Source organism: the organism of the source record quoted next, unplaced genomic scaffold, assembly GCF_019419815.1.
Source record: "Pyrus x bretschneideri cultivar Hongxiangsu unplaced genomic scaffold, Pyrus_bretschneideri_v1 Contig33, whole genome shotgun sequence".
Taxonomy (NCBI): Eukaryota; Viridiplantae; Streptophyta; class Magnoliopsida; order Rosales; family Rosaceae; genus Pyrus; species Pyrus x bretschneideri.
The window spans coordinates 5059846-5073055 of record NW_025999646.1 but is presented as its reverse complement, the minus strand read 5'-3'; the positions used below and the strand labels follow the sequence as shown (position 1 = coordinate 5073055).

Sequence of the window (13210 nt, the reverse complement as noted above, 5' to 3'; positions counted from 1 at the left end):
TTCTATAATCTGCATGCTGAAATACTTGGAGTTAGAATTAAGAAGGATTGAATGAAATATGGATTTTTTATTAGATTGGTATGGCTGACAAAGTTAAGAAGTCGCTTAAGATACAGTCTAGGGAATTTCTTTAACTGAACGTAGTTGTTTTCATGAGTTAGATAAGTTACGATGCAGTGCTTCTATATCAAGAAGTGATTTTATATGGATACATTGAGTGATGTGTGAAATGGTAAATGTAATTAATCCTTCAACAAAACAAACAATAAAAGGAGTACCCATTCCCATCTAGCCTTCTGTTTTCTACTTGTCATACCTTTTCAATTTTGCTCATTTTTCATTAGTCATATGAAAGATTGTGCAATACCTTGGGACCAAAATATCTAACAAACTGAACTGGATATCTCTATTATAGAGAGTTTGTAAAAGTAATTTAGACATTATTAGTTTATATTAGTGTTTCACTTTTGTACATTCACTCTATTTTCTGTGTTGTATGGTTTTACATGAGAATTCCGTAATGATAGCATGTTGCAATGGTGTAAATGCAACTTTGTATTTGGTTTGTGTTTAAAACTTAGTCCACTTGGTGAATGTTTTCTCTTTCTTTTCAACTTAGTGTTTTGAGTCGTGTTAGATTGTTAAAGAATTCAGCAAAAAGGCTTTTTAGATACAGCTTGATTTTTTTACTTCCAAGGTTCGTGCATGTTTCTCCATAATTTCATCAGTTAACTTTTTTTAGTTACATTTCCTTTTCTGTTCTAAATTGTTATGTTTTAGTGCTGCCTTTGTTATCAACTTTGAAATTTGAACACAATTTTCTGAAATATAATGTTTTTTTGGGAACTTTACATATTTCTGAATATGCATTGCATTTGTTAAGGTATTTTTCATTCTTTTCGTGTTGGTATCTTTAAACAGACAATGTGGCTATCTGAAATATTCAGTATTGCTGGGCGGTGCAGTAGCATTTGCAAAGGTTTTTTTTCCCTTCCCATCCCCATATACATATGATGAATGCAATTAAGAAGTCTAATGTGTGGTCACATTTTAGAAGCTGGTTTGGAGCCAAACATCTTTATTTTGACATCACTCATCCAATGCTACGGTAAGGCAAAACGCACTGATGACGTTGTCAAGATATTCAATCAACTCCTAGAATTGGGTATAACACCAGATGAATGTTTCTGTGGTTGTCTCCTGAATGTGATGACTCAAACACCAAAGGAAGAACTTTGCAAGCTCGTGAATTGCATTGAGAGGGCTGATGAAAAACTAGGGTATGTGGTAAGACTTCTAGTGGAGAAGCAGGAAAGTAGTGAAAACTTCAAGAACGAAGCATCACAACTTTTTAACTCGATTGGTTCGGATGTAAAGAAGGCTTACTGCAAGTGCCTGATTGATCTTTGTGTGAACCTCAATCTCTTGGAGAGAGCCTGTGAGCTACTAGACTTGGGGATCACACTTCAGATATATATAGGCTTACAGTCAAGTTCTCAGACCTAGTGGTCTTTGTATCCCAAGGGCCTCTCTCTTGGGGCAGCTCTGACTGCATTACATGTTTGGATCAATGACCTATCTCGGGTATTGGAATCTGGTGAGGAGCTTTTGCCGTTGCTTGGAATTAATACTGGACATGGGAAACATAAGTATTCAGAGAAAGGTCTGGCGAGTGTATTTGAGTCGCATTTGAAGGAATTGAATGCTCCATTCCATGAGGCCTCAGACAAGGCTGGCTGGTTTTTGACAACAAAAGTTGCAGTCAAGTCATGGTTAGAGTCTAGAAGTTCATCTGAGTTAGTTACTGCTTAGATGTTGGGCTGTTTAGTTTACTGACAAAGCTCATCACACTGAAAATGTAATGTGAAACTGGTATTTGCTGCTTCTCAGTTCTCTATTTATATGTTTTTGGAATTCTCTCTGGGCGTAGAGAACAGCTTTGTACCATTAGAATTCAACTATGAAATCTTCTTTCATTAGTCTTACGAAGTTAGTGAAGTTCTTAGAAATCTTGAATCGTAGTCAGTAGTAATGCGCTTGAAAGAGAAGGGACCGGCCCCATTTTTCCTATTGTCCCCCTCTCTCTCTCTCTCTTTTTAAAAATTAATACTGAAACAAGAAAGATATATAAACATTAGATAATACATGTTTCGATTTTTAGATGCAAATGTACTAATTGAGTTTACATAATCTAAATTGTTATTAGATTAGGCTTTCTAATTATATTTGGAAAAACAATACTTGTTTGGGGAGTCTTCATCATGTTTCGAACAAGAGATGGTAACCAAATAAATGCCTTCTTTTCCACTACGCCACCAAGTTTTTTGTGTTATCCATCTTACTTTAAAAGTATTTATATACTAATACATACATATAAAAAAAATTGGGTGCCCTTATAAGTCGGGGGCATTAGGTGATCACCTTACCCAGCTACCCTCAGGGCCGGCCCTGACCATCACAGACTGAAGTGACCTTAAATGCTTACTTTCTGAGGCTTATTTCCGTTATCATAATTTTCGAGATATATGACACGTTATTTGCTTGTGATAGAATCATGCAGACATTTCTCTGCTCAATGGGACCAATATATGGGACACAACAACACCATTCAAATTTTAACGGGATCAAAATGTAAAGAACCTCATCTTTAAGTTTCTCTACTCAATGGAAAGAGAAATCTATTAAAAGTCGAATATAAACGTTTACATCTCTTCTACAAATGAGATAGATGAGCAGGAATATATTAACTTTCATGTGTTACGTATAGACACCGCTGCTTAATCCCTTATACAGTGCACTAAGACAATAAAATATGGTTATTGGTTGCATGGTTTTATCATTTTCTGAGCCGGGAAGCTTTTCAAAATGTTTTTCTCAAAATGTCAATTTCCCAAAGGGTGTTGTGCGCGTTAAGATTAAGGGATTTCCTTGGTGGGCGTGGGTGGGTGTGTACTGTATTCGTCTGGAGACGAAAAATCTCAAATTATATTATTTCTATACTAAAACTCAAACACCAGTGTACTGTTTACGGACCGTGGAGTGGTAAAAATGCCCTCCGTTTGGTTTTCCAGCAGGCTTTTTTCTCTTTGTTGCACAGTTAAATGACTGCATTGCCCTTCTAGGCCACGCGTGACTCCAATTCATTTGCCCAGCCCACGTGTTGATCATCGTAGGCTGTTGCGTTTCCCCTATATTCTTCCCACTTTTACTTTTGCTTCCCATATTAGTCTCCGCATTTCTATCACTTGTAGACCTCACTTTCTTTCCCTTTCAAACCCTTGCTTCCGTTGGTCGCGAATTTGTGTTCTGTCGCTCTCAAATCCCGCTTTTTGTCGTTCTCGGCTCTTGGTTTGCTCAGAAAGCACCGAATCAGTGTAAGGTTGTTCAACTTTTCAGTTTTCTTTGGTTCAAAACTGCGGGTTAGATTTTGTTTCATATAAAAATATCAAAAGTTAAATCTTTGTTTGTGTGAATTTTTTAACCTAGATTGTGTTATGGGTTTTGTTCATTGGCCTTTTTGAGATTTATGATTTGGTTTTTTTGGTTGATTCGTTTGTTTTGCAGGTTTCGTTTATACAGAGACAAGGACAACTTGGCCACTGCACCATTTCTCGGCACTTGAGGGTAAGATTTAGCTGGTGAGGTGGTGGATTGCAAAGCTGTAATGAGATGTTAGCTTTATTTTTAATCAACGAATTTGGAAGCATCTTTATATGTTTAGTTTGCTATCTTCTGTTTCAGTTGGATTTTAGTCACTGGAAATTATGAGTTATTTTGGGTATGGTTTCCTGCCTCTGCTGCTTCCTGATTCTGTCTCTGTTTGTTATTTGGTTTGCTAGAATTTGTGGTTTTGTCCGTAAATCTTGAAAAAAATTTGGGCTAAGCAGAGGAACCAATTCAGGTCTCAGTCATGCTCCCTTCAATTGTAGTTTTATACAATACAAAAGCATTATAATTTAGAAAAATGTTAGTCGCTGTTTGTTAGCAAACTCTATGAGTTGGACTGCTCCCTAAACAGACAGTGAACCAGCTTAATTTTTCATTAAAATCACAAGCTTGGATATCTGAGTCTGCCATATTAGTATCATTCATTAGTTTGTAATCCCATTAATTATATTTTGAACATGCTTATTTTTCATACAACAATAGTTATAAACATGTGAATTCTTTTACATCTTAAAACATAAGAAACTGATTGGGTTTCTTATTTTCCAAGCCTGGTTTATTCTGCATCAGGTACACTTCTGGGCATCATTACGGGTGTCAATTTCTTTAGAACTCATGGATAAGTAGTTTTGCGATATCAGTTGATGGACTCGGTAAGTGAATTCAATTATAGTTTTCTTAGATGAGTTGATATCTTATCCACTGCACTGTCCACCTTCTTTTCTTTTGAGAAGATTTGTTTTCTATTGAATTGATAATAAAAATAACTGGGGAAGGAAATTGAGAAAGAAAGAAAAAAACAGCTTTTCTTGGATATGTTTGTGGAGATTTTCTTTAGTATTTACTCCTTTTGGTATGTTGTGATTACACGCAAATACAGATTATATGTCAATATTGTGGGGTTATAACACATCGGTTTTGCAAAGCATCATTTTGCGTTGTGAATTCTGAATTCTGTGTTTAATTTGCCTTTTGTGTTTTGAATTTGAATTTGTAGTCTGATTATGATGTCAATGCAGACTATCTATCATCAATCAGACACTAGACTATGCCTTCAATCAATTGAGAAAAGTCAGTTCATTTGCAGACTGCCTGGTTATGAGTTTACTTTTAACTATCTGGTAATTTGCAACCAAGTTTTCTTTTTCAACTTATGCTCGGTTTACTATTCTTTTGTAGCTTATTTTTTCACAGATTCAGTCTTCAGTAGATGGCTGAGGAATTTCCACATGCAGCACTGTATCAAATTATCATTGATCATAAGGTATGGCATTGTAAGATCATCTTCTGTTCACTTTGATCAAATTTTTATCGACTATTTTTTTATTTTTTATTTTTATAATTATGATTTATTTCTTATTTTGCCTCAAGTTTAGTTGACTTAAGCTTTGTTTATTATCTCTGTAGTACGAAGAAGGCCTTATTAGTGTAATGAGAGAGTCCAATATCAACTGGACGGTAAGTGATCCATTCTTTTTGTTTTTTGTTTTTAATGCAATGTCCATACCTAGTTTAATTTTTACCATATGTTTGACCTTTGTTTTTAAATTAAAATCCACCAATTTGGTTGTGGTTTGTTCCATGATAATTGTATAAAGATGATCATGTTCTACATTACATAGTTTGGGAATTAGACTAAGCAATTTGATCAATCTGAGTAAATATATTTTAGCTTTTCTTATGTTTTAACTGTTAAGATAGAAAATTAATGGATCATTTACATAAAACTCACAAATTATGAGTGTTTTATTGCATATGCCCATATTGCTCCTAAATACTAATCAATCAGTATAATTTGTTTTTGGAAAACTAAGTTTAATCCTGGATGGGAGGTAGGTAGGGATTAATTTTGAGAATCGTTACCCTATGAGGATATTCACAGTTAATGGTGAAAGTTATTTTACTTTTTAAATTATCTCATGAATAAATCTGTTGAGGGAGATGATAGTTTTCTTAAAAATAGCATCAGAAGGGAAATTGGATATTGAATTTTTGGGTGGTTGTTTCCGCATTTGCATCTTTCTGATTTTTTCCTTTGCTGTGTGCTAACTTTGTTAGCAAAGTAACGTTTACAATTACTTTGGGCAGTTCTATACTAAACTGGAGGAAAAGATGCATGCAAAGGAGATGGAGAAGAATAATTTGCAAGCCAAGTATGAGATGATATTCCAATAGTGTGGAAGAAAAGAGCACCATGCCACAAAAGCCGGCTTTTCGTGGGAAGATTCGACAGGGACAATGTGTGAGAACCAAAGAATCTTTGCTTTGTTGTATCCTTTTTAGTTTGATTGATTCCGTAAACCCAAAAATGAAATCTAATTATTTCTATGTTTTGATGGGTGGAAATGGTCAGGATTTCAACTGCGTTGGAGCATAAGAGGAAGAGAGATGAGGTAGACCCGATATGGTGGTGTTCAGTAACTCAGCTGGTAAGTTTTGGCATTTGAAAATTTAGTTGTTTTTGTTGCTGGTTATATTTATTTGTCAAAGTAATGATTTTGGTTTCATGGTCAAGGTTTTATGAGTATGACCATGATGGATCAAAAGCTAGGGATTTTGAATTGGCAATTGGAATTAAAGTCTTAATACATGGTAAGTTTTTTTTTTATTTTTTATTTTTTATATTTCTGCTGCAAAGTTTTTTGATTTTCTCATTTTTTTTATACACCAAATTCCATTTGAAAAGAGTACGTTGGTTAAATACAAGTTTTCCATATGAATTAGAGGACTTATGTAGTGCTGATGTGGGTATTTTGATCTTCCGGTATAGGAGTGAAGAAACTGGCTGGATTAATAATCATCTTATTTTGATCAAATTTTGCAGTATAGATGATATAAGAATCACAATTGCATATGGGAACTGAATCATCATGACATTGGAATTCAAGTTTCTGTTTCTATCAATGCAGGCTATTGCTAATCACCAAATTGATTATGTTTGTTGAAATTTTTGGAATAATATTTTTCTAAAGCCTGATTACTTAAACCTCTCTGAAAAACAGTTGCACATGAAATCATTCACTTTACATGTACAATTACACTCAACTCAGCCAATAACTTTAACAATCTTGCTGATTTTGACCATGCTATTTTATGGATCTGCCAATTGACTTTCTTCTTTACACTTCATCGTGGTTATCTCATACCAATTGTCTAACACTTGAATCTTTTGTATGCAGAAAATTTTTGGGCATTTTGCACAAGTAATTGGAGCTACTGCAAAATTTTAACACTGACATGGATGGAGTGTATAGAAATTTAACGGAGAGTGAGTAAATTGGCTAATTAAAATAATTTCAGTGACAGTGATCATAAAGTTCAGTAGCAAATTGACAGAATAGTCTTTTGAATTGATTAACCATCTACTTAGAGATGCATTAACAAACATCTGCACGCACATGCATTTAGGTTGAAGCAAACTATGTTATCACATGATTGAAATCATCTATTTACATCGATAAACTTTTAATTAGCACATGATTGATATGGGTATATAGACCCGACATCTTTAGCTATATGTTATAGTTTGATATAAAAATTGAATGTATCCGTTTTAAATTTTTCAACCATGTTATTCAACTGATACCATAAACTGCCATATTTTTTAAACTCTGTGGAAAGGAATTTACATGCAACATGATCAAAATGACTCTATAAACTGCTTATAAAATATCTTTTCAAATACATAAGCAAAAAGAGGGATGGTTCTCACCACGTCTTTACCATTGTCCCATTTTTTAGCTATTATAAAATCTATGAATTGCTAATGGGTTTACCTTTTTCATGGAATTTTCAGAATTTTGGGTCGTTGGAGGAAGAATTTGGCTGCTTGACATTTTGAGGTATATACTTTTGTTTTGATTTCTTCAGTTAGATAGTTATTTTACACCAATGCTTTTGTTTCTATTTGGGTTTTTGAAAGTTTAGGGATGTTGCTGAATCATGATAATATTATCCAAATGGAGGTTAAGTCAATTTGATAATATCATGATAATTGATGGTTATGAAACGTTAATATAATAAATTGATGCTTTGGTTGGTCTAGAATGGTGGTTCACCCAAGACACTCATGATAATACGTGGACATCCTATTGCATAAAGATAGAAAATCATATGAACATTCAGATAGTTGCTTTACAGGCAATATGATTGCCCTTCATTTTCAAGTTTTTTGAAGTTAAAAAAAAAAAAAAAAAAAAACTACATTGAGCAAGAAAAAGAATTTATATGACTATAATTGTTTGAAACCGATAAGTACGTAATTTATATTCTTATTTGAGCAATGGAGTTCTCAACTAAGTGATTCTTGACAGGGTCTTAGAAATATGATCAGTTTGTCAAGAGTTTGATAGAGAGCTCTTTTGTTTCTCTTTGCAACCACTGCAAGAGTGCAATTAAAATTTAATCAAAATACCTTCACATTCATAATCCCAAAAGTGACTTCATAAGATGAAATTAATTGACCTAATTATGTACGAACCTCCAATTAAATGAATGAAATATTCGATGTGGATCGAAACCGAACCGAAACCGAACCAAACCAAAATGAAACAAACAACAGCAACGGCCGAAGTTTTTAAAAGTGTAATTTGGATTTATAAATAGATTCTGTTCAAATTTTGTTATTGTGATTTTGGAGAAACTCTTTCTTTAATCTACTTATGTTGTGGGATTTCAAAGTTGAAAACCATTTGCTTTCAATCTTTTGGAACAAATTAGCTTTGGTAGGTAACAGAACAGATAAATTTCTGGAGGATATAAAAATGTTTGCTTTGCTGAGATTGTTCTGGTTAAATTAATCAATTTTATAGTGCACATCGATATGTTAGTTTCAATTTAAACACTTTTGGAAACTTAGAGATACATTTATTAGTTCAATTAGTTAATTCCTACTAAGATTCTTGCAAAACGCTTTTGTTATGCTGTAGTTAAAACACTTTTTAGGGTTGTAAATAGATTTTCACATGATGTAAATAAGATTGTTTTAATGATTTGGAGAATATGGGGAAAAGTCATTCCAAACTTAAAATTCAATGGTAGTTTATTGGTGTAAATTATGTTACTCTCATTAATTTTTCTGTCATTTTTTAGAGTGCCTAAATTTTGACTGTTGTTTAGCTTGGATAAAGCTCAAGGCTTATAACTAAGTTTGCTATTTATTTTGTTTGATGCATTCCAGTTTTTGCAGCTGACACAACTACATCACCTCCAAAGTTGCAGACAAGGATTGCAAGGTTTTTTCTATCCTTTGGTATTCATTGATTGAGTTTGTTTGCAGTTGAAAATGTTGTCTTAGTTAAGACTTCAGGAGAACATCATATTTACAAAATATACTCGAATGTGTTCATTGTTTCTGATGTTAATTGTTTTTTTTATTTTATCAAATTTAAAAACTCTGGTTCGTATTTTTTTAGTATTGTTTTAGCATTTTGGCCTAATGGGTTTGGTTGCATCTAATTGCAAACCCTTCATTTTCTCATGATTTAGTAATTCACCAAGTAATTATGTTTATACATACTCTAATTATTATTATTTTTTCTTTCCAACATGTGTTCATATAGCTGAAAATAAAAAATCAGCTGATTATGTTAGATTAAACTTTGGTAGTCGATCAAACATAATTATTCCTGCAATTTGTAATCCCGCAGCAACGCGCGAGCATTAGATATATATACGAAATGCCTAACTTTCTATTTAATTCCCTTTGTGTCCTTTTCACTGTTCCTTCGCCAGTGTTGTTCCAATTTTGCCCTTCAGTTGTTCTTTAAGTCTTACTTTTTTTGTCAATTACACAGTAAAATGACGGTTTTGACCCTGGATTGCCAATAGAAGTCTCCCGACTCCTTCCTCAGAAACGAAATCCAAAAAGGAAAAACTGTGCTCTGCAATCCGTTCATCATATCGCTGGACCTTCCACTTCCAGTGCATCTTCATGGCTTTTCCATCCGTTCCCTCTTTCTCAAATTTCCGCTTCCGCCGTTCTCAAACTCGCCTCTCTCACTCTCAAGTGTTCAGTCTCTCTCGCTCTCAAACGTTGCCGATCCGTCGAAACCCATATTCCTTTCCTCAAAATCCAAGGTACGGACTTCATGCAGCACTAAGTTTTTGGGATTTTTTTTATATTTTAGTTTTGGATTCGTAATTTTTTGCTCGGTAGCTGAGAAAATGTGATTCCGTGTTTTAGTTTTGGTGTTTTTGTGATTTTGGGTTCGTAGGTTTTTCAAAATTTGGATGTTTGTTTGTAGGTTGCAAAACCCTCTGTTCTCAAGGTAAGTAATTTAAAATTCGGGGGTCCCTAATCCTTAACATTCTTTAATTAAAACCTTAATAGTATTCAAAGTTTGATCAAGGTCTCTTGACTTTGTACACCTCATTATATTACTATTAATATTTATATTTTTATAGTTTTGACATTAATTGTTTGATATTTTATGAGATTTATAATCCTATAAATTTAAAATCCCTCGTTATAATACTATTAGAAATGGTTACAATAAAAAAATTCAAACATTTTGATTGAATAAATGGATAAAAACTATGTAAAAATAAGAAATAATAAATGGCAAAAGAATGTATCCATAATGTTAAAAAATTGGTACATGTTACAAAACAATTGGTACATTTCACATATAACAAAGTGGTACATTAATAAAGAAGAATGGGTACATTATAAATAAATTAGGGTACAAATAAAAGATTAAAAATTATGAGTACAAATGAATTTTTAAAAATATAGGCGCTAAAAGAAATTAATACATGGGTACAAAATAAAACTAAAAAGAAAATACTACAAATTAAAAAAAAAATGTTGCAAATTAAAAGTGGGTACAAACTAAAAATATAAATATATGATACAAATTTTAGGCATAAAAACATAAATATACCATATTTAATTTTTCTATCATTGATTAAATATACAATGTCACGTGACGGTATACACATGGGTACAAACACAAATAAAACTTTAAAAATATAGGCACAAAAAGAAACTAATATATGGGTACAAATTAAAAATGAAAAGAAAATTGGTACAAATTAAAAAATATTTGCAAATTAAAAATAGGTACAAACTAAAAATGAAAATATATGATAAAAAATTTAGCCATAAATATAAATATACTAATTGTAACATTTTTAACACTAAAGGAATATATTTAAAAAAATAAATATTTTATTATTCAAATAATTAATGATGTTATTAATACCCAAGGACCTTGATCAAAAATTCAAAATGAATAGGATTTTAATCAATGGAGTGAAAAAAAAAAAAGGATGTGAACCTAATTTTCGCTTAGTTTTTTTATAATCAGAGTTGAGTTGGTATTTTGTTTGTGTTTGATTATATTGAAATCAGAGTTTCAGAGGACTTCTGTTTGGGTTTGATATTTTCCCACGATGTATAAAATGAGGGAGGGCAAAGCATTTAACGCACCAGATTATATTGGCTGTTTTTGTTATTTCATGCTACGTATTGTAATTGGGAGATTAATCTGTTAATTTGTGTTTATGTAGAAATTGGAAGAAGCAAAGAACATGTATGCTTTTAGCATCACCACCTACACTGGATTCCAATGAACTGTATCTGAAGAAACATCTGAAAAATTCAAAGGTATGCATAGTAGTCAGTTGCATTTGTGTTTTGCAGCTCATGGAATGCTTTTTGCAAGCTTAGATTCAGCTCATGAAAGTTCTTATAGCTGTGGTTGTGTTGTGGTTGCAGCTTATGGAATGATTTAAAAAAATCAGGCCATAATCAGTTTGTACAGGAATACCAGGAAATCAGGGATTTGGATTAATCTCCCTGTTAACATGTGGCCAGTAACATGTCCAGGGCAAGCTTTGAATGCACCTGATGACTTGCGTAAGAATGTCACACGGACTTTGAATCAGGGCTCAATTCCCATGAGCATGGATTTTCATCCTTCACAGCAGACTCTGCTTCTTGGGTTGTATTTTTTAAGTAGCTCCTTATATTTATTTGTATACCTTCGGCTCTACAGTTTTTCCCTAGATGCTTGCTGCTTATGATTGACTGTTGATTGTTCTCTGTATATGCTTCAGTTGGTACCAATATGGGGGACATAGGGCTGTGGGAAGGTGGATCTAGGAAGATCCTCTGCATGGTAGTTAATAGATACTTTTCTATTTGAAAGTTCTTATTGTTGTGGTTGCTGTGTATTTACTTAGATTAATTATGAATTAGAGGTGGTTAAAAATTCGAAATTTTATTGATGCATGTTTTCTTCTTTCTTCCCAGATATCAATTTGTTGTCTGAGGAGAATAGCTGAATAGATCAGATAGTACATGAAGAAAATCATTTTGGTAAGGAAGAAGAAAGAAGAGTGAAGTAATGAGATATGAAGAGAACTTTGCCGCGAAGATTAAAATAGAGATTGTAGTGAGCAGAGTCTAGGTATGAAGAGTTTGAGTTACAGAATTGTTAATGGCTTTGTACCTTTGTAATTTTGTAAACCATTAATACTATCTTAAAATTTAAATTATGAATCCTTACAATTGAAATGTCAATGATTCGAAGCTCATGACTGAATTATTACACTTCTGTAAGATTTATTGATTACTTTTGACCATTGTTAGCTAGCTGGGCAACATGATACACCAGCACACTACTTTTGACCATTGTTAGGGTGTGTAGTGCACTACTTTCTAGTCCCGGAACCTCATTGCACCAAAAAGATAATTAAGTAAACAACTAATTAATTTAAATATCGTTGCACCAAATATCCACTAATCTCATCCTCATTTCCATGTCGGTTGTATCAACACGAAACATATCAAGTCTTACGTACAAATGAATGAGCTGTGATGCACTTAAAAAATGGACTACTAAACCCCTAAACAAGAAGAAAAGATCAAATCGGATTGATCGTGAGAGCCAACCCACCTGTATGAAATTGGGACACTTGGAACGGTTTTCTGAGGCAGTAGCCACACCTTTGTCATCTGGAGCCCACGCTTTTTGAAATTTGATCGTCCATTCTCTCTCCAGTACATTGCAGATACTAGGGTTTATCACATTCTTTTTTTCTACGCCAAATTCCACGTATATATGACGCGTCATGTATGTACGTATGGTTCTAAAATGATGACATATCAATTGCATCGAAGTCGTTATCCTAATTACTAGACGTTTCTTCACCGGTTTGGATTAACAAACCAAACTTCAAGTAGCTAGTCAAAGTTGGTTGGCACCTGTTACTTAAGATTTAGGGACAACTGGAAGAATTTCCATGTGCCATGTGGGGGTGCAGGATCCATAATTGAACTTGACCAAACTATCGACCTTACAATATAGTTTTTTCCTCCATTAATTTGACCATCTTGAAATAATATTGGCAGCTCTCCTCTCCACCAAATTCTATGTGAACTTTAATAATTATAATTAACTTAGGAGGCAATTTTATTTTGATTATGGACTCATAATTAATCATTTACTTAAAATAATATTAGCACGAAGTTGGAAAGTATGGAAGGTGAGGTGGGTAAATCAAAGCCAGCACATGGAGAAAATTTTAGTTATCACGA

At 33.2% G+C, this 13210-nt stretch overlaps 1 protein-coding gene and 1 pseudogene across 39 annotated transcripts; both read left to right on the top strand.

Annotated features, from left to right (window-relative positions):
• The first annotated feature begins 1035 nt into the window (after window positions 1-1035).
• On the top strand, window positions 1036-1985 carry LOC125480476 (annotated as a pseudogene).
• A 1249-nt stretch (window positions 1986-3234) lies between these two features.
• Window positions 3235-12223, top strand: LOC103963737. Of its 39 annotated transcripts, none has more exons than XR_007260676.1 (15): window positions 3235-3374; window positions 3565-3624; window positions 3840-3901; window positions 4237-4319; window positions 4686-5124; window positions 5725-5908; window positions 6020-6095; window positions 6182-6258; window positions 6846-6934; window positions 7463-7508; window positions 8846-8900; window positions 9462-9744; window positions 11179-11275; window positions 11387-11789; window positions 11924-12223. XR_007260676.1 is itself a non-coding variant. In XM_048590980.1 (5 exons), exons 1-4 carry the CDS (start codon window positions 9599-9601, stop codon window positions 11396-11398), a joined length of 279 nt encoding a protein of 92 aa, XP_048446937.1. In that variant the 5' UTR covers window positions 9532-9598; the 3' UTR covers window positions 11399-11789; window positions 11924-12223. The 39 variants fall into 39 exon arrangements, 3 of the variants coding, with proteins under 3 accessions (XP_048446937.1, XP_048446936.1, XP_048446935.1); XR_007260674.1 differs by having other exon boundaries at window positions 3246-3379; XR_007260692.1 differs by lacking the exons at window positions 3235-3374; window positions 3840-3901 and having other exon boundaries at window positions 3481-3624; window positions 4686-4787; window positions 4861-4940; window positions 5074-5124.
• Window positions 12224-13210: the final 987 nt, after the last annotated feature.

Bases quoted from the DNA above. Each gene is read 5' to 3' on its own strand.
- LOC103963737 (XM_048590978.1), top strand. From the start codon at position 9,599: ATGGCTTTTCCATCCGTTCCCTCTTTCTCAAATTTCCGCTTCCGCCGT. The intron at 9,745-9,881 runs GTACGGACTTCA...TTGGGTTCGTAG, and splicing joins TCCTTTCCTCAAAATCCAAG to GTTTTTCAAAATTTGGATGT. The intron at 9,936-11,178 runs GTAAGTAATTTA...GTGTTTATGTAG, and splicing joins CAAAACCCTCTGTTCTCAAG to AAATTGGAAGAAGCAAAGAA.